Genomic DNA, 21,956 nt, shown 5'->3' on the forward strand with positions numbered 1-21,956 from the left:
TGGCCCATGTTTGCTAGTTTGAATATAACTTAAATCTATCAATGGGATATGGAAAACAATAACATTAAACAGAGCCTTGTTTTGCTTGTTTAAGGTATGACAGAAACCTTAAAGGAGAAACATGCCGCACTTTACATTTCTTTCTTCTTGTTACTGTGGGTTTTTGACCGTTAAACTTTGTTTCAGTTTGCATTATAGTGGGCTTATATATGCATTCAAATACACCTACAAATCTGTATACTAGTATTGTACTGTGGACTGTATTCTAAGTCACTGGTGTAGCACTTTTGAGTAATAATTATTCCTTAGTTCCATTAACTCACTTGGAATTTTTTCCTCATCTCTAGTTTTAATTCCTGCAAGAAATGGATTTGTTAGTGTTCCCTATCAAATTTTCTTGGAAAATCCATTCAGAAACAAAAGGAAGCCTTCTGTAATAGTTTCTACTGGTGCACTTCCTATCTACAAAGGTGTTATAGGGATACAATCATCTTAAATTTGTTTTAAAATAATATACATTTGGAATCCTTGTGTGAGCATTCTGTATTTTGAAATTCAGTTTCCAGAAAAATTGGCTGAACTTTTTAATGGCAGAATTTGAGTTAACTAGAAGCAGTCACTGTTTTTTCTCCACAGTGTCTTGAAATACCTGCTAGTTAAATTATAATACCATCTTAAAAACAAGAATGAATTATTTTGTTTTATTAAAAGATAGAACACAGTTCATCATAAGCTAGGCAGTCCTTTTGTGAATGTTTCTATCACTTGTCTGGAATGCTAAGTATTAGCAGCCGTTAAACATTGCTCACAGCGACATGGGGCTTAAATTTTCTCCAAACAAGGAGTAGGGAAATCAGGGTGCATAGCGTCTAGTTTTTGCGCAGTGATTATTCCACAATTTATAGAGAAATGTACTTTTTAGTTTGTGCCCCCAAAATAAGTAGGAATTCAGACACTTCATCCTTAATTTGTATTTTCTGAAGTCCTGGTTCCCTGTACAAACCCATTAAAAAGAAACTACATGAACTTCTAGGGAGCTCAGAAATGAGAGTTTCTTCCTTCCCTGTCTCTCTACCTAGAGGCAAGGTTCAAAGTACTTGTGGAGCTCATGGGCTGAAAATATAAGCTACATCTGCAACAGCACTAAAAGCTGGAATTCATTGCATCTGTGTGTAGTACATGCAGTCCTTGACTTTACTACATTCGATTTATGATGAACGGCACTTATGATGTTTCTGAATTGACCCCCGATTCAACTTACAGCAATTGGTTTAGACCTTAAAATGCTCGGTCCCAGATTGGAGTGTGTTGCGGTTCCAAGTTACAATGTTTCAACTTAAAACACCATTTTCAGGAACCAATTGTGTCATAAGTCCGAGGACTGCCTGTATATCAATTCACTGGGTAGCCCATAGTTTGCCCAGAAATTCCTGTCTATGCTCCTGCATGGGGAGTTTCAGCAGAATGTGGCTCTCTATTGTGAAGGGGGCTGCAAAACCTCCTGTGCCTAGACTTTCCTTCCCCCACCTCAGTGGCCTTCTGTGACTGCTCAGTTGGCCACAGTTTGTCCTTAATTGTTTATTTTGAAATTTTACACTGCTAGAGGTGAATGGCTTTTGGGGCAGGGAATGTGTGGATGTGCATATGAAATGACAATTACTCCTGGGGGAGTTCTGCGCCAGTGCACATATGCAGAATTCCTGTCCACTGCAGATTTCTTTGCTTCCCCGCAGAAAAATTACTTTCTGACGAGGAAACAAAGGGAAGCCGTAAGAGCGGTCACATGCCCCTCCCCAGCAGCGTGGGCAAGTCGTTTCAGGCACCTGAAGCAGCTGGCGGATAGGTAAATCGCTGCTGGGCGGGCGGGGCTTGGGATGGCCCAGCCAGGGCTGAGTCAGACCCACTGGGAGCCAGGGCCAGGTCAGATCAATCCCTTTTCCCTCCTTGCCAACTTCCACCCCTTCACCGAGATCACCCCCTGCATCCGGACCTCCCCCTGCCGATTCTCACTGCCGCACCCAGGCCACCCTTGCTTAGCCTTCCGCACTCAAACTCCCACCCCGACGAGCCCTACCACCCCGATGAGCACCCTACTGAGCCCCAACCAGCTGCACCTGGACCCCCATCCCACCAAGCCCCACTCCCACAGCACCCAGACCCACCCCCGCTGAGTGAGTTCCCCCACACCCAGACCCCCCCCCCATACTCAACCCTAACCACCTTCACCTGGACCCCCTGCAGATTCCCATTGCCCCTGTGCATCCAAATCGTCCCGGACTCCCCACTGAGCCACCTGCACCCAGATTGCCCCACATAGAACCCTCTCACCCCACACCTGGATCCTCCCCACACTTGGATCCTGCTGTGCTGAGCCTGCCTGCCCACACCTGGTGTGCCTGGTGCAGAGAGCCAGGGCCCTGGGGTGTTTCTGGGGCAGGCCTGGCCCTTGCACTGTCAGGTGCAGCCTCACTGCTGAGTCTGTTTCGGGGGAGAGCAGGGAGCTGCAGGGTGATCTCCCACCTCCATGCAGCCAGTGGCCTGTGCTCCCCACTGCCATGCTGGAGCCTCCACATTTATTTATTGACAAAATTTGCAGAATTTTTATTTTTTTGGCGCAGATTTTTTTTGGCACAGAATTCCCTCAAGAGTCAACAGTATAGTGGGGCCAGCACCCTTAATGGCTTGGGAAGCTCTGTGACCCTTTGTATTTGGAGGTGTTTTATAATCTGTTTCTTCTTGGACTTTTCATAAGACACTGTTAATATACTCACTGGAATTTGGGTGGTCTCTTTTTTTTTTCTGCTGTGATTCATGGAATTCTCATGAAAAGGCCATTCTGCCCTTGTCTTAATGGTTCTTATGTAGCTAGAACTATTGTTCAATAACTTATTTCATTTCATACATAGAAGATGTGATATTTTGTTCACTAGGCAAAGGAATATCTCGGGCACTTTTTTCCAAGGTTCTCCTATAATGGCATGATTGACATGAGTAATCTTGTATAATAGAATGGATGAGATGTAGATTACGGCAGCAAAACCAAGAACTGTTGAAATCACTTGTTAAGCTATAAATAACATACTTTTAGTATTCATAGGGAAAGATGCCCCTCCCCTACTCATTTACAGATTTCTGGAATGGAACATTTTAATTGATGTCCAAACAGTAACTCTGAAAGAATCTCATGCTGTTGGGCAGCCTTACCATATCAGTTTGTAGTACAGAGTCGTGCCTTCTTATTGGGCAAAGCATTTTAAAAATGTTTCTGGAGTTTTATTTGCAGCTGATATAAAAGTGTAGAACTAACTGTTCTAGTGGAGACAGATGCAGAGAGAACACACTATTGGTTTTAGTTTTCTGCGGTATGTGTTCTGTTGAAAGAGAAAAATCTGGCAAAGGGTACAGGTTAGAATGAATGTTCACATTCTGCTTATTGTGACTTGTTCTTTCCCTCTCTTGCTAACACTAACTTATTTGATGTGATTATTTTTGGCTTGTTTTAGTCCTCCTTTTTGTTGTGATTTATGCCCTAGTTCATAATTCATGCTTGGTGTTGACACTCTCTTAGTGCAACATTAACGAACAAACAAAAATCTCATCTTATGATGTCACTTTGGATTTAGCTATATACCTCTTGCCTCTCTCTCAGAGCATTTTTCATTCATTGCTAAATCCACACTAGATTCTGATTTACATCTAAAAGAATAAAAAATGGGTAAGTAGACATTTTTATTTTCAGTTCCCTTCATGAGAAGGGGATGTTGCAAGTTTTGATCCTTAAAATATTGGCTATCTCTCTTACTTAATTCAAATCTAAAGCGAGTAAAAATAATTTCAGGTGCTTGTTTTAAGTATTTTTCTTTTTTTATGTTGAAAAAGGAATCTGTGCTTATCCAATGACATTTTTAATCTACATGCGATTTTTATCTACATAAAATGTTTTGAAACAGTTTTCATTAATACTCAATGTTATAATAATAACCAGTGGCCCCAACTAGGACTGGGGCACCATTGTGCCATACACTGTATGATTATAGAAGCAGGCATGATCCCTGATCTGAAGGGTGTAATTTTTTGAGTCCTATCTGAAGGTATTTATTTTTGTGTGTGTAAAGTTCTCTTTCCAAATACTGTAGAAATATTTAGTTGCATTACCTTGGTCATGTGGTTGCTATTCTTGGAGCATATACTAGTAATTTTTTAATGAAAATTACAGCAATATGTTTTCTCTGAACTTCACTATGAATAAGGACCATCTGACGTTGAACAGATACTTTATTTTGTTATATTTGCTCTCATAGGGCTAGATCCTATGCCTATTGAAGTCAGTGACAAAGCTCCCATTTACTTTAGGGCAGGATTAAGCCATAATTCAAATTCAGAAAGTCTAAACTGCATCTTTCTGTGAAAATGTTTTGACAGCCTATATGCGTATCTTTTTTTTAGTCTAGTCTGGTAACTTTATTTGCTATGTAATTATATACAAATAGTAAAATCCAGAAAGCTGTAAATCTGAAAGGGGCATTGGCTACAGAAAGACACACACAGTTTGGGATGGGAATACTAACACATTTTGAATAGGTATTCAAACTTTACATTTATTTTAATTTCAAAAGAGACTTCAGATTAACCAGGGTTTTTTTTAATAGATTAGCAGTCCCTTAAGGCTCATCCTGTCAGTTTCCTTGTTTTTAAATTGTTCATTTCTTCCTAACCATTCTTAGGAAAGGCTAATAACATGAAATTATATCTTTCACATGCACTTTTGTTACCACCACAGAGGGTACTCTAGATTTCATTAGAGCAATGAGATATTGGCTGTATAAGGTGCTTGTCTTAAATCAAGATATAACTTGAATTTTGCCTGCAACCTGTTTTACAGGTACACAGGCGAAGCTTGTATGCTTCAGAACAGTAAACAAAATTATAAGAAGAGATCCCATACTTCATCATAATGCAAAAGCTTGCTCAAGAAATAATTATCCTCACACCTTGATTTTTGCCTGTGCCATATATTTTCCACAATTTAATAAAGCACAATCTTTTGTCATAAATGAAAGGATAAGAATATTTCTCATCTTGAATGTGCATATGTAGTTAATATTTGTCATATTTTAAATAGTTGCAAATTATTACTTGATAAATGACAAGTGTAGGTGTAATAACTTGATCTTAGCTCTGAGCATTTAAAGGGTAGGGTTTAATGCAGTCTGAGGAATTGGCAAGGTCCATATGTCTTGGTTAAGTTTGACTGTTGATTCAGATTAGTTTCAGTCTCCACCTACAGATCAAACAAGGCGCTTGTAGCAATTATAAATCACTGGTAAAAAATGTAAAGTTGAGAAGGCCGTAGTATCTGTAGGTTTTACCCTGACATTGTAATTTTAAAAAAATATTTATGTCCCTTGAATTCTTCTATCTTGTGCATATTCATTCTGAAATGTCTTTCATTGATTACATAATGCTGTCTGTAAAACAGAGCAGAATTTGTTGCACAAATGTGGTGGTAGTTGAAAGCTTTTTTGGCTTTCTGATCATTCAAAAATGGCCAAACTAAAATGTTCAAATTCAGGGATGGGAGAAGAATCTTGCTGTAATCAGCCATACCAAATGGTTGACCAGGAGGAAGCTTTAGTTTATAAACAGCCATTTAGTTGCAAATTCCTCTTACTTTCTATTTGCTGATCACATGTAATTGCTATGGGAATAGAAGTACACTTCAGTCAGAATGGTCAGTTGTAGTAAATTTCAGTAGTTTAAAAATGAAAAGTGCTGCTGCTAACAGTATCTACAGATTTGAATGCATCCAAATAATATGTAAAGGTTTTTAAGTTGTAAGAAATTAAATTTAAAAAGTTGTTTGTGTGCATGTTGAGAGAGGGGAGTAGTGTAATGTTTTTAAACGTTGTTAGTAGTCCTGATCACTGCATTTATATGCAGCATTTCTCCACACTCTGAATCACATCTAACCATTCATGTCTTTCAAATGCCCTTTTTTGTAGAAGGGGAGAAAGATGTTCTTGTTCCATATTTCCTGTAAGCACTAGATAATGAGACTCCGATAAATCTGAACACCTACTTCCCTTATTCCCTTGACTTTATGGCTGCCTGACGGGAGTGGAAGCTTTCTTTTCCTTCTTTTCTTCCATTCCAGAGTCTCTTGACTGGGAGAGATGAGTGGTAATAGCTATTTTTATCACTAATTGGCTCTTGAAAGAGTAAGAATGTTCCCTCCTTTTCTAATCCTCACCCAGCTCCCTGGCTGCTGAGAGTGGTGGATCTCCATTATTCTGCCTTTCCCTCTAGTCTCTATTTTGAGTTGTCAGCCCTTGTGAACAGCAGTAGTGCTCACCACCCCTGCTACTCATAGGTTTGTCATGCCCCAGAGGGTGAAATTGGAATTCTCATATGCTCTCAACATATTGGGAATTGCAGTAGTGAAACTGATAGCTTTCACAAGCAACAAAAGACTATGAGCAGCGACAGAAGCATTGAAGTGGCCTATCTGCAAACTCAGGAAGACAGTAGTGCACTGTTTTATGTTTAGCTCCCATTCAGAAGGAAATCTTCCTAATCATAAGAGCTAGGAACATAATTTCTTCTAAATTCTACATGACTGGACCTCCACGCAAGCCAGAGACAACTTTCTCTTCACAACTGTTTAGAGGGAGAGTGGATTTTCAAGCATTGAATTTTATATATTAACACGTCTTTCCTCTCTAACTGCCAGCATTTTTGCAGCACTTTCCTTTCAGCTTGGCAGATAGAAAATTCTCTTTCCCTAAGGCCAGTGTTGGTAATCATTTATCAGGTGGTTGGTAGAGAGTACTCCTATTGTATTTTTCTTCCCTTCAGTCAGAGATCAAAAACATCACTATTCTGATGAGCCTTGTTTTTGCTGGTAAGGAGGCAGGATTATGTGGAAAAATAACAGGAGTACTTGTGGCACCTTAGAGACTAACAAATTTATTAGAGCATAAGCTTTCGTGGGCTACAACCCACTTCTTCGGATGCATAAGTGGGTTGTAGCCCACGAAAGCTTATGCTCTAATAAATTTGTTAGTCTCTAAGGTGCCACAAGTACTCCTGTTATTTTTGCGGATACAGACTAACACGGCTGCTACTCTGAAACCAGGATTATGTGGGTCATTTATAAAATGCCATCTGTTCAATGCTATTTGTGGGAAGAGACTTTGAAGATATTTTTATATATAACCTGGGAGTCCAGTTGCTTTGAACACTTAATTTTTTGCAAAAATCTCTCTACTCTTCTTCCTCAATCATGTGCCTACCATTTGGCTCTGGCTTATGCTTGTTATCATTGGGGTACTGATTTTAAACAAATCATTCAAAGAACTATATTACATCTTCCTTGTCTTGTATTTAACACTTCTCTAACTTGTTTTTGTGTTCACAGATTTGTTTGTAAATGCATCACAAAGAGGCAGCCCAGAATGAAGAAAGCAAGCAGGTCTGTTGGCTCAGTGCCCAAAGTGCCCGGGATAAATAAAACAATAGAAAAAATCAAACCAGAAAACGGCTCCTCAGTGTCTGCAGTAACAAAACTCTCAAAAACTGGAACATCAACATCCCTGCTGAAGGTAAGCTCTAATAGCCTTGATTTTTTTTGGACAGTAAAGGATTTGGAAGGATAGAATTTTAGAATAAGTATATTGATGCAGTGGAAAACTGGAATTCATAATCTCTCAGTGACTGAAGAGAATTTCAGTAGTTACACAATGCAGGACAGAATGAGAGATTACTAATGCTGTGGTCATTAAAGGTTGCTGCTTTTGATGTGTTTATATGTACCATGGTGGAAGGCAATGCACCTTGTGAAACTTAACTTTCCTGACTTCTCTGTAAAAAGGGCAGAGTGGGAACTGAGCTGCCTTCCACTGGGCGTCATTAATTGCTCTCTCAGACAGGGAGTGTCATGTGTTGCTCTTGAATGACTTTCTTTGACTGTGGTGGTAGGATGTGATAAGCTCTGTGTCAAGATTAAAAATTCCAACTGAAATTTCTCAAGAGGAGGGATACTTCAGTGGGGAATTGAGAGGACTATATTACTTTTAAGAGACTGCCTGATTGGTATACTTAACATTGGTGACTGGTGTCCGATCCATGCAGCCACACTGTTCCTGTAGTTTTCCATGCTTTCTCCATTTTGTGTCTGGAGTGGAGCTTCAGCCCAACTGGTGTGTGCTGCTCCTACCTTCCATCTTCTTATTTGTCTTGTAGGTTTCTCCTTACTCTCAGCATAACAAGGCACCAGGCTTTGGAGCATATGTGCCCATCACATTGCACCTTTTACGTCCCCTGGGCCCTTTAAAATTGAATGGTGTAGTCTCAGGGAACATCACTGGGAGCAAGCATGTGACTTACAGGAAGTCAGGTATAATATTTCCTGCCTCTTAGATGGGTGGCAGACAGGCGAGACCCATGATCAGGGAGATCCATGTCCAAGGGTCTCCAAATTAACCAGACAGGATTACCAAAATCAAAGGGTGTTCCTCTCCCCTACCAGCTGATAGAAATTAGAAAAGTCTTGGATAGATACTACCCGGAATTTTGTGGTGTTTGTTTTGGGATGTTGTTTTGACAATAAAATGAGCCTTGAATACAGGGACGTGTGAAGTGCCTTGTACTTGGGACTTTATTTTCTCTCCCCAGCTGGTGAATCTGCACATTATCTTATGTTTAGAAATAGATTCCTGACAAAACATTGTTTGTATCTTGCATCCTGTTTAATACAAAGCCATCATGTGATACGTAACCATTCTGAGTAGTGTCCAGTGTCATCGACAACTGTCCTTTTAAGAGCTGACTGGCATGTACTTCTGACTGTGGTGTGTAGCTTACTCATCAAGAGTTTCCAGCTGTCATACCTCTAACGAAAACAAAGAAGAGAATGATCTATCTATCTCTGAAAGGATTTGGCCTACTGTGTGTTTACAATTTTCTCTTTTTATCAGTAGCACTTCAGGCAACTCAAGTGTACAATTTTTAAAAGTATTATGTCAATTACACGCATCTTAGGCACAGCAAGAAATTCCCTTCTTAACTAGTGACTGAGAGTTGTTGCACCTTAAGGGTTTTAGCTAGGTTTTAGTGACATAGTTGAGTGACTCATTCTTATGCGGTTGTCATCATGCCAGCTGTGTGAAATAAAACTACGTACATCTTTCAAGTGTTCCCATATGTAGGAGAAGTTGGAAGGGTGTAGTTTGTAGACTTAGGCACGCTGGCAATTTATATGTCTGAGGGAGTTAAAATATCAGTAAGCAACTGCCATTTTAAAAGGAACGTATCTATGTAATTTTATCATTTATGGTGTTGTCTATGAAGCCTCTGGCATGCTGTCGTCTTCACGTAGAAAATGTCATCTAACCTTTACATTTATTAGAGTCTGCTGTATTTTTTTGTGAATGTTAATACAGATTCCCAGACAAAAGTTGTTTAGCTGGAGTTAAGATTGAGAACATATCAGTAATTTAAGTTAAAATTAGGGCTGTCAAGCAATTAAAAAAATTAATCATGTGATTAAAAAAATTAATTGCAATTAATTGCACCGTTAAACAATAATAGAATACCATAGTTAAATATTTTTGGATGTTTTCTACATTTTCAAATATATTGATTTCAGTTACAACACAGAATACAAAGTGTACAGTGGTCACTTTATATTTATTTTTGATTGCAAGTATTTGCACTGTAAAAACACAAAAGAAATAGAATTTTTCAGTTCACCTAATACAAGTACTGTAGTGCAATCTCTTTATCATGAAAGTTGAACTTACAAATGTAGAATTAAGTAAAAATAAAAACTGCATTCAAAAATTGCTCAGACAAACAAGTTTGTTTACATTTGCAAGAGATAATGCTGCCCGCTTCTTGTTTACAATGTCACCAGAAAGTGAGAACAGGCGTTCTCATGGCACTGTTGTAGCCGGTGTCGCAAGATATTTACGTACCAGATGCGCTAAAGATTCATATGTCCCTTCATGCTTCAACCACCATTCTAGGGGACATGCGTCCATGCTGATGACAGGTTCTGCTTGATAATAATCCAAAGCAGTTCGGGCGACGCATGTTCATTTTCATCATCTGAGTCAGATGCCACCAGCAGAAGGTTGATTTTCTTTTTTGGTAGTTCGGGTTCTGTAGTTTCCGCATCGGAGTGTTGCTCTTTTATGACTTCTGAAAGCATGCTCCACACCTCGTCCCTCTCAGATTTTGGAAGGCACTTCAGATTCTTATCTCTTGGGCCGGGTGCTGTAGCTATCATAGGGCTGGTCTACACTAACCCCCCCACTTCGGACTAAGGTACGCAAATTCAGCTACGTTAATAACGTAGCTGAATTCGAAGTACCTTAGTCCGAAGTTACCGCGGTCCAGACGCGGCAGGAAGGCTCCCCCGTCGATGCTGCGTACTCCGCTCGCCGAGCTGGAGTACCAGCGTCGAAGGCGAGCACTTCCGGGATCGATCCGGGGCACTTCCGGGATCGATCCGGGATCGATTTATCGCGTCTTAACCAGACGCGATAAATCGAACTCAGAAAATCGATTGCTTACATCCGGACCCGGATGTAAGTGAAGACGTACCCTTTGTGTTTTGTCAAATCTGCAGTGAAAGTGTTCTTAAAATGAGCATGTGCTGAGTCATCAACTGAGATTGCTATAACATAAAATATATGGCAGAATGCAGGTAAAACAGAGCAGGAGACATACAATTCTCCCCCCAAGGAGTTCAGTCATAAATGTAATTAACACATTGTTTTTTTAATGAGCGTCATCAGCATGGAATCATGTCCTCTAGAATGGTGTCCGAAGCACGAAGGGGATACGAATGTTTAGCATATCTGACACGTAAATTCCTTGCAATGCCAGCTACAAAAGTGCCATGTTCTCACTTTCTGGTGACATTGTAAATAAGAAGAGGGCAGCATTATCTCCTGTAAATGTAAACAAACTTGTTTGTCTTAGCGATTGGCTGAACAAGAAGTAGGACTGAGTGGACTTGTAGGCTCTGACGTTTTACATTGTTTTGTTTTTGAGTGCAGTTACGTAACAAAAAAAAATCTACATTTGTAAGTTTCACTTTCACAACAAAGATTACACTACAGTACTTGTATTTTTCAATTCACCTCATACTATTTTTTATCATTTTTACAATGCAAATATTTATAATAAAAATAATATACACTTTGATTTCAATTACAACACAGAATACAATATATATGAAAATGTAGAAAAACATCTGAAATATTTAATAAATTTCCATTGATATTTGATTGCTTAATTATGTGATTAAAACTGCGATTAATCGTGATTAATTTTTTGAGTTAATTGCATGAATTAACTGAGATTAATCGACAGTCCTAGTTAAAATACCTAAATAGAGGTGATTTAATTTATTATACATCATTATATAAACCCAGCACACTCAGTTAAAGTTAAACTTAAAGAAATCCAAACATATTAAGGTTTGGAAGTGCACAGTTAAGGCACTAAAACACCAACCTGTAGTGACACCATGTAATTAATCATACAATTATTATGGTTCATAATTTTTTTGGTTCCAGATCAGACTGAACTCATTAAGCTGATATTTAATGACACATCTCACCCACCTTGTGTCTCAAATAGTGGATTGATTAATAGTGCATGTTATCTAAGCAACAATGTATTGAATGTGTTTTTAGATCTTAAAATATTCACTTGTAATAACAGCAGCTTTGATTAGTTAACATTTCCGGTCCTGCACTTCATATCCAGTCATGTTAATATCCTTTTCCCTTTTCAGACAAAAAGTAATGATGACCTTTTAGCGGGAATGGCTGGTGGTGGGGTGACTATGACCAATGGTGTGAAGGCAAAGAAGAGCACCTGCACATCCACAGCATCTTCAGCTTCAGGGACCGCCATGAACAACCTGGAGAATAAGCCCAAGACTATTACAGGTACAAGGAGATATTAGTCTCAAAGAGTTGTTTCCTTGGCTTTTTTTTGTTCTGTTATGAAACCATTGCAACTCTTCCATAGGCAGGGTCCAAAGCACCTAACGAAGAGCTCAGCAAAGGCCAGGCCAAATAGAGCACTCTGCCAATGACCCGTCTCACACAGTTTGTATTGATAATCCTTGTATTGCAAATCCTTACATATACTATTTTTTATATTGGTCATTTAGCTTTTTCTGTAGTGGTATTCTCTGGGACCAACAGCTAGTGTAGACTTATGCTGCTAAAATAATCCCTACTTTGGGCATTAAAGGTTTTAGGTACGGGATGAATATCTTCAATACTGGGTGTTGTGTTAAGCTAGTAATCTCTACTGATGTACGTAATTAAGGAGAAAGAATTTTTTAAAGCCTTCAGGCAGGTGTGACATTCCGTAGTGTTTATCACAACACAATTAGTAGAAATGTGTTTGTTATCCAATTGCTAGTTTTGGGGCTCAGTAAAGTTAATAAAATTGTAAGTCACCTTGCAGTAAAGAAGTGATGATCCTGCTCTCTGCTTCAGCATTTCTGAGTGAGAATGGTGAGAAATTGAATTTGATGGTGAGAATATTTAAATACTCTGATTTCATTCTTGGATCAGAATATACATGTTTATAAAAAGTACTCAAATGGGAACTGTGTTCCCACACCTAAAAGTGAAGATGTATCTATGATCTGTGAATTTAGAGAGAATATCAAGTATCTTACATATAGTTACTCTTCATTTTTTATACAATTTATTAGAAACTTTGGGGGAGAATCTCTTTTCCTCTTGCAAACAGTAGGTTTTTTAATCCTTGTTTTGAGGAGGGGACGGGGGGGGGGGCTTAACACATCTTTAGACACTATAAAGAATGTTTAAACCTTATTTGAGACTCTCATAAATAGACTGTACATATTTCATTTTCAAAAGGGTGGTTTAGAATGGCAGCCATTTTATAATCATAGCAAAATATATAGTCTTATGTATGTAATTTCATACATGTACTCACTTTGCTGATTTTTTTAAATGAATTAAAATTAAATTTTTAAAAACATACAGGTACGAGCTCCACAGCCAAGCGTAGCACTTCATCTGGAAATAAAGAATCTAGCTCTTCTAGGGAAAGAATACGCGATCGTTCCCGTCTGAACCAAAGCAAAAAACTGCCTTTGACAGGACAGGGGACTAATGATACCATTCTGGCAAAACGCTCCCGTAGTCGTACTAATCCAGAGTCTGATGTTCGGATGAGTAAATCCAAATCGGACAATCAAATCAGTGACAAAGCTGCTTTGGAAGCTAAAGTGAAAGATCTTCTGACTTTAGCAAAAACTAAAGATGTGGAGATTTTACACTTGAGGAATGAACTCAGAGATATGCGTGCTCAGCTGGGCCTTAATGAAGATCAGCATGAGGGTGATGAGAAGTCTGAGGAAAAAGAGGCCATTATTGTTCACCAGCCAACTGATGTAGAGTCTACATTATTAGTGTTACAAGAGCAAAACACTGCCATCCGAGAAGAGCTCAACCAATTGAAGAATGAGAATCGAATGTTGAAGGACAGATTAAATGCATTGGGCTTTTCTTTGGAACAAAGGCTAGACAACTCTGAGAAACTCTTTGGCTACCAATCTTTGAGCCCAGAGATCACAACTGGTAACCACAGTGATGGTGGTGGCACTCTTACATCTTCAGTGGAAGGTTCTGCTCCTGGTTCAATGGAAGATTTGTTGAGTCAGGACGAAAACACCTTAATGGACAATCAGCATAGTAACTCCATGGATAATTTAGACAGTGAGTGCAGTGAAGTTTATCAGCCACTTACATCAAGTGATGATGCCTTAGATGCTCCATCGTCTTCAGAGTCTGAAGGAGTACCAAGCATAGAAAGATCTAGGAAAGGAAGCAGTGGCAATGCAAGTGAAGTTTCTGTAGCTTGTCTGACAGAACGGATACACCAGATGGAAGAGAACCAGCATAGTACAGCTGAGGAGCTTCAAGCAACACTTCAGGAACTTGCAGATTTACAACAAATAACTCAAGAGCTGAACAGTGAGAATGAAAGACTTGGAGAAGAAAAAGTAATTCTTATGGAATCCTTGTGCCAGCAGAGTGACAAGTTAGAACACTTCAGCCGACAGATTGAATATTTTCGCTCCCTTTTAGATGAACATCACATCTCATATGTTATTGATGAAGATATGAAAAGTGGGAGGTATATGGAGTTAGAGCAACGTTATATGGACCTTGCTGAGAATGCTCGTTTTGAACGAGAGCAACTGCTGGGTGTCCAGCAGCATCTGAGCAACACTTTGAAGATGGCAGAGCAAGATAACAAGGAGGCCCAAGAAATTATAGGGGCACTGAAAGAACGGAACCACCACATGGAACGAATTATTGAGTCAGAGCAGAAAAGTAAGGCAGCATTAGCAGCCACCTTAGAGGAGTACAAAGCCACAGTAGCCAGTGACCAGATTGAGATGAACAGGCTAAAGGCTCAGCTGGAGCATGAAAAGCAAAAAGTGGCTGAACTGTACTCTATACACAACTCTGGAGATAAATCAGATATACAAGATTTACTGGAGAGTGTCAGGCTGGACAAGGAAAAAGCAGAGACTTTGGCCAGCAGTCTGCAGGAAGAGCTGGCTCTCACTCGCAATGATGCCAATCGATTGCAGGATGCCATTGCTAAGGTAGTGTTCAAACAATTATCATTCTATATCTTATACGTATAAGCCTCCAAGCCTCCCTCTACTGTTCATTACAGTTTTTCAATTTGTTCCTTGGAGGTATGTGACCAGTTATGAGCTTTGCCAGAATGTGCCTGTATTCAAGATTTTTCTATTGGATCTCATGTACAAAAAAAGTGTATCCTTTTATGAAGCTTTTTACACCTAAACTCAGTTGTACCGGATTACTCGTATAAATGACACGTTTTTAAGGGGAAAAAACCTTAGTTGGAATTAAGCAAATCATTGGTTTTTAAATATTGCCATTGGGGGACATCCTTAAGCAGGTGTAAATAATTTATAGCTGATTTACCGAGGCGGTGCCTCATGTATTGTACTATAATATTCTTTCTCAATAATTGGCATAAAATGATGAAAAAATTAGCTCAGGGCTTAAACCTTGTTCTTGCAATCACGTTTATGTGTGTGGGGGGGATGGGGGAATATTACTCATTTTTTTGGCTGCTTCTCATTTCAGCTTGTGATTCAGTATTATTCTGTTACTGCTTCACTTGTCATGTGGTGGGATGCTTGGTAGATTCTGAAATAAATTCAGCTCAGAAATAAGAGCTTCACTGTGAAAGTGGTCCAACTTGATAGTTGCAGTGCAGCCAAAAGTTACATATCACACCTTGGTCCAGATATAGCAACTTCTAATAAATTCACATAGAGCTTCTCAATTCACATAACACTTCTTGATATTAAATTTAGTTCTTATGAGATTTTAAAAAATATTTTAAGGATGATGGCTGTGGCAGTGAAATGCAAGCAATTTTTATTTTGAGTTCATCTTTATCCTGAATTCATTATGGTCATTTAATGATTTTTCTTCAGGTTGAAGATGAATACAGAGTCTTCCAAGAAGAAGCCAAGAAGCAAATTGAGGATCTCAATATGACTCTAGAAAAGCTTCGGGCAGAGCTGGAAGAAAAAGAGACTGAAAGAAGTGACATGAAAGAAACCATCTTCGAGTTGGAAGATGAAGTAGAGCAGCATCGAGCTGTGAAACTTCATGACAACCTCATCATATCTGACTTAGAGAGTAAGTGATATGAGTTCCTCTTGATGCATCATATTTTAACTTGAAAACAGCTGAAACAGGATAGTAAACGTATTTTAATTGTGGTTTGCACATGTGTGATTTGAAATCAGAATAAACTTTCAGAAAGAAAGAATGAATCTTAGAAAGAATGAACTCAGCTTGACTTTGGGCTTGCAGGACTAGTAGTTGGGGATGGGGCCGGACACACATAAATTAAGAAAATATGAACTGGCAATCTTGAGAATAAATACGAAGCCTCAATGCCATTTTGAGTCAATTTTCAAGCAGAACTGCATGTAGTTATAGATTCAGATTATGGCATATTACCTGTGATACACCCCGATATAACGCTGTCCTCGGGAGCCAAAAAATCTTACCGCGTTATAGGTGAAACCGTGTTATATCGAACTTGCTTTGATCCGCCGGAGCGCGCAGGCCCCCCCCCCCCCCCCCCCCCGGAGCGCTGCTTTACCGCGTTATATCCAAATTCGTGTTATATTGGTTCGCGTTATATCAGAGTAGAGGTGTATTTGATTTAATTCTGTCTGGGAGAACCCAAGTTGTCTTATCTCTCCAGTACAGCAAAGCTATATAAACTTCCAAAAGTTAAATATATCTACATCTGTGGATAATTTGGTTGTTCCTAGACCAAGAAAAGTCTCCCTGTTGAAGAAAATGTATTTTCAATGGAGAAATTGGACAGGGACCCTAAATAATTTTGCATATACTGTTGTTTTCGTGGTCACCATCCATGTGTACTTGCTCAAACTGTGAAACTGAAAATGAATTTGGCAGCTCTGGCTGGGGAATTTGGCAGCTCTGGTTGGGAAAACTCAAGCAGGTTGGGAAAACTTTCTATCCTGCTGTCTCTTAGCGTCCATTTCCTGAATAGCGTGGCTCAAGACTCACTTGAAGCATCCAGCAAAAATCATGCCTGCCAGTCTTGCCTAGTAGTTCAGTGGGCAGTGTCTCTGTCTGAAAATCAGAATATAGACTGTCATGGGCACCTCTGTCCCTCTTCTGGTCTTTCACAGTGCATTGCCGCAAGTGTCAGGCTTCATGCCTTTTACATATCTTGGTATGGAAGTCAGCATTTGCCCCACTCTGAGTCCAAGCCCTGGGCTACAGTACCTTGTGGATTAACCATGCTTACCTAGCACATCTGATTGAGTTCAGAGACCTGCAATTCTTTCTTTTGGGAGCCTGTGACCAGTAGTATACAGTGACAAAACATCCTTCTTAGCATCAAAATATATTTTGCTTCAACAGTAGGGACAAAGCATTTAAAGAATAAGGATTTTAAATCAACATTCTATATGCATGTCTGTCTTACCTAAAGACTTAGTCTTGCAAGTGTAACTTCAGCAGGCATAACATCTTTAGATGCCCCGGCAGGTATCTTCATATCAGTCTACTTTCCCTGAACTGCCATAGTTTTTTATTCTTCTGTGTTCTTGGTCTTTGGTCTTTCTGGATTAAATCAGTCCAGTAGGCTTAGCAGAAGATCATGCCAGAGTTCTCGCAGCCAATGGCTCGGCTGTTGTCACTTAAGGTCCCTGAAATATTTCCTTAGTGGTAGCTTATCTTGAGCCATTCTTTATTTTCCTTCTTGTTTTGTCTTTACAGTCCCGCATTAAGCAAAATCGTATGGTAAACACTCCAATAATCAGGTTAATATACAGTATCCATATACCCATTCATAAAAAATGGCGAGAGAAAGAAAACAAGAAGGGGGAAGAAGTGCTGTGGCAACTCCTTCTAACCTTTAGCTTGGTGGTTAGGACACTCCCCTGGGATGTGGGAGACCCAGGTTTGAATCCCGGCTCTGGAACAGACCCAAAAAATGGACTTTTTTGATGGGGGGGAGAGATAGCTCAGTGGTTTGAGCATTGGCCTGCTAAACCCAGGGTTGTGAGTTCAATCCTTGAGGGGACCACTTAGGGATCTGGGGCAAAATCAGTACTTGGTCCTGCTAGTGAAGGCAGGGGGCTGGACTTGATGACCTTTCAAGGTCCCTTCCAGTTCTAGGAGATGGGATATCTCCATTAATTTATTTATTTATTTATTATTATTACCAAGCAGTTCCAATTTTGTCACACAGACCTGTCTCAAAAGGGCTGTGTGCAGTCATGAGGCTGCATACCTCAATTCAGTCAGTTAGCAGACCTATATCTTACTAGGCTCAAAGCTCCATGAGAAATTCCATATCTTCTTTGATCTGTCGTCTAGATACTAATCTGTTGTAGTTGAATTTTATGGATAGTAATCTGATGTAATAGCTTCAGGAAGCAACCTGTATTGTAAGTATAGGCAGGAAGGAGAGTGACACCTTGAGGTAGCTGTAAAGTGTGGTAACCAAATAATAGTATAATTAAAACTTGCCTTTTTGTTAATATTCTTCTCATAAATCAGTACCTTTAAAAACTCTCAACTCTTCATGGCTTCAAAACTAAAATTCTTACAGTAGTTCTTTGGTGGCACTGCTTCCCATAGAAAAAAAAGAGCAACACCTTGAAGAGGAGGAACAAATCTCTTTAGGACTTGTGCTCAGAGCACGGATCTAGAACCTAAAAAATTTAACAGAGGTGGTATTAAAGTGACAGAAAAATGCATCACAACAGCAAATTCTCTAATACTGATAGATTAAGCAATTCCTTTGGCCTTGAATTAGTCTGAGATGCATGGCCAGATACATGGTGTCCATGTTAATGGCTTTTTAAATGTAGAGAATTCTCCATTACATGTTTCTGTATATAGCACCATTCAGAAAAAGCATGGTTCTCCACATTAAAACAACTAAACCATAGTAAAGAGTAATAAGAAAGAAAATTTTTGGTTTAGATTTAAAAAATAGGATAGAGTGACTGCTGTAGCTCTTTCAGGAGAGAATGTGCTGAGTGTCGAGCTAACTGTAAATGAAGGGGATGATGTGAGAAGCAATAAATAGTGGCAGAATATTAATGAACAGTTGGAGAATTCACAGAAACAAGTCCATAAAAGTACGAGGGTGTACTTCATAACTGAAATTAGTAGTAAGACCTTGAAATGAATTCAGTTTAATGAGCAGCCAGAATAAATAATGGAGTGACATATGAGGAAGCTCAAATGCAGGAAGTTAGGTGTCATTGCTTTGAATAGCTTCTAAAGACTAGAAAGACGAAACTGGGAATATAGCAAGAAGTGTATTACAACAGTCTGGGCATGAAATTCAAGCTTAGTTGCATGAGGAACTTAATTGTAGATAATGTTCAATAGCTTGCGAAACTAAATGATCTAATCAATATGAGCAGTAAAATTCAAATCGCTGTTGAAAAGGATTCTTACTATAGGTTCTTGTTTGAGAGGACCAAAGTTAGCACTAGGAGAAAGTGAGGACAAGGAAAAAGTCCCATGCCATCGTGTCTTTAAAAAACAAACTGTGTTTAATCATTGTGACATGACTTTTCCCTTCAACTTAAAAAAAAAAAAAAAAAAAATCCTATTGTATAAGCATGTAAAATTACTTCAAAAGAATGTTAAGGTTCCCAGGTCGCGCACTAAAACGTTAATAAATTTCAGAATAAAGATTGCATGTGTATTTTTTACACCAGTGCAGCACGTTTATACTAGGTGCAAAAATTCCCAGTATAGCTAAGCCTGTATTTTTTAGAAACATTACACTAGGTGGCGTTTTTGCTCTGGTTTTGAATGCTGGCTTTGAAAAATCAAATGAACTGAACTGAAAGTCTTTTGGTAAAATAAGTATGCTAAATTGTCTAGTAGCCATTTGTTTTTAACGTAAAAAACAACCCCCCTATCTCTCTAAAACCCAGCCAATAAATGTTGAATGAACACTTGAAACACACGCTCTTGGTGAATTTTGTCTTTGTAACAGAGATTAGCTATTTAAATTAGCACGTCAGTTGTCAGATTTTCTTCTTAAAATCAAGATGTTTGTACATTTATACATTTAATGCAAGATATTTTGAAACACAGATGATGATGATCTCTAAAATCTCAGTGGAATTCAGTCTTCTTAACCCTTGCTGATGTTGGGTTATTTATACCACTTTTATTGTATGGCACACAAAATGATTCAATTCATTCAACGCAAGTGAGTTTTACTAATAGTCACCTGTGTTAAAATCTCAAATTTTACTTTCTACTAAAATTTGACACTGAAAGTGTTAATCTCTGCCCAGTAAGACTGATCACATGGACTTAACACCTTTGTGTGACAATAACAGAAACTCAGACACAAAATGGATAAGCAAAAAGCCTGTGCTTTGATGTATTTGTGATCCAACCCGTTTTCCTACTCTGGAAAGCTGTATTATTTAAACCATTATTTTATTATTATTATTTGTATTAATTTAGTACGTAGGAGTCCTGGTCTTGGATCTAGAAACCCATTGGGCTAGGCGCTGTTCAAACAAAGAACAAAAGATTAACACACTTTGGACAGGCACTATCTTAGAATAAGACAAAAGACAACAGATGGATACAGGCAGAGTACAAGGAAACAATAAGACGGTTTTGGTGAGCATAATAGACAAGAGGTCTTTGAACAACAGTGTTACAACTATTGTCAGGTTCACCAATATACCAACATAATTATACTGGTATAACTCTGCTAGTGTGATTGCAGTTATACTGGTATAAAGATACTCTACTTTAAGGGAAATAGCTATCCCAGTAAAAGGCTCCTTTATACCAGTATAATGCATGCACACTAGGCTTGTAGCAGTGTAAATATATTGGTAAAAAATCATATCAATAACAGGCAGTTTCACCAGTACAACTTTCAAATATAGACCAAGCCTACATTGAACATCCACAATTCAAGAAAGCTGAAAAGCTTCAACCATGCTGTACTCCTCTGTCAGGATTTGTGTTGACTGTATATCTTCTCTTGAAACACTTAGGCCTTGTCTACACTACAGGAGGGAGATTGATCTAAGTTGCGCAACTTCAGCTACATGAATAATGTAGCTGAAGTCGATGTACTTAGATCTACTTACTGCGGGTTCCAAACTACGCTATGTCGACTGGAGATGCTCTCCTGTCGACTCGCCTTGCACTTCTCATTCAGGTGGAGTACAGGAGTCGACGGGAGAGCGATCGGCGGTCAATTTAGTGAGTCTTCAGTAGACCCACTAAATCGACCACCGATGCATCGATCACCGCACGTCAACCCCCCGGTAAGTGTAGATAAGCCCTAAATCTAGAAGACTACAGTCAGGTCTACAGTACAGACTTCTGCTGGTATAGCTATATCACTCAGGAGCTTGAAGAGGTATGGTCCCTGATTGACATAGCTGTGCCAGCAGAAGGCCCTAGTAGAGATGCAGTTATACTGGCAAATCTGCACTTTTGTTTCCTTTGTGGAGGGTGTATTTGCTATGTTGGTACTTGGCTGGTATAATCTGCGTCCACACTAGGAGCACTGTTCTAGTGTAATATTCTGGTGCTTCTATTGTAGGCATAGCATATGTGTCTTCAGAAACTGAGTGCCTGTGTGTGACTATAGAGGTGTGGTTTAAGTTTAACAGCAAGCCTACACTAGAACCTCATGAATTGAGGTTGTTTGTAACTCAGAAATGTTCATAACTTCGAACAAAACATTATGGTTATTCTTTCAAAAGTTTAGAACTGAACATTAACTTAATACAGCTTTGAAACTTTACTATGCAGAAGAAAAATGCTGCTTTCCCTTTATTTTTTTAATAGTTTACGTTTAACATAGTACAGTATTTGCTTTTTTTTGTTTGTTTGTTTGGTCTGTGTTGCTGCCTGATTGTGTACTTCTGGTTCCAAGTGAGGTGTGTGGTTGACTGGTCAGTTCATAACTCTGAGGTTCTACTGTATTGTGTTACAGTAGCTACTGAGGGAAGTAATGTTTACTTGTGGGACAAGCATTTATCTTCAGTTGTTCATATTCATCTGTTGTTCTACAATTGCTAGTGTTTCTCAAAGAGTGAGAGGAAGTAAATGCCATGTAATTTATTTTGTGATAAACAATGCAGCCAATATGGCTAAGATTAAGGAAGTTTTGCAAGAAAATACGTGACACATTACTGCACATATTTTAAAATTATTGTCAAAAGACTTGAAAAGAGCGAATATCATGACCCAAGAAGAAAGATGGAATGCTTTTGCAGATTGCCTAAAAGATTTTGTTTTAGATTGGCCCAAGGGAATAAGAATAATTGACGCATACAC

General features: G+C 38.9%; 1 protein-coding gene across 1 annotated transcript in view; it reads left to right on the top strand.

The window, feature by feature from the left end:
- Positions 1 to 21,956, top strand: part of SPECC1L (sperm antigen with calponin homology and coiled-coil domains 1 like) — a 100,519-nt gene that overhangs the window by 11,799 nt on the left and 66,764 nt on the right. The window contains exons 2-5 of the mRNA XM_065418038.1: positions 7,418 to 7,601; positions 11,807 to 11,963; positions 13,044 to 14,677; positions 15,548 to 15,755. Coding sequence (XP_065274110.1) covers positions 7,455 to 7,601; positions 11,807 to 11,963; positions 13,044 to 14,677; positions 15,548 to 15,755 — 2,146 coding nt within the window. The 5' untranslated portion in view covers positions 7,418 to 7,454. The remainder of the gene's footprint in view (positions 1 to 7,417; positions 7,602 to 11,806; positions 11,964 to 13,043; positions 14,678 to 15,547; positions 15,756 to 21,956) is intronic.

Source organism: Emys orbicularis, chromosome 16 (genome assembly GCF_028017835.1).
Source record: "Emys orbicularis isolate rEmyOrb1 chromosome 16, rEmyOrb1.hap1, whole genome shotgun sequence".
Classification (NCBI taxonomy): Eukaryota; Metazoa; Chordata; order Testudines; family Emydidae; genus Emys; species Emys orbicularis.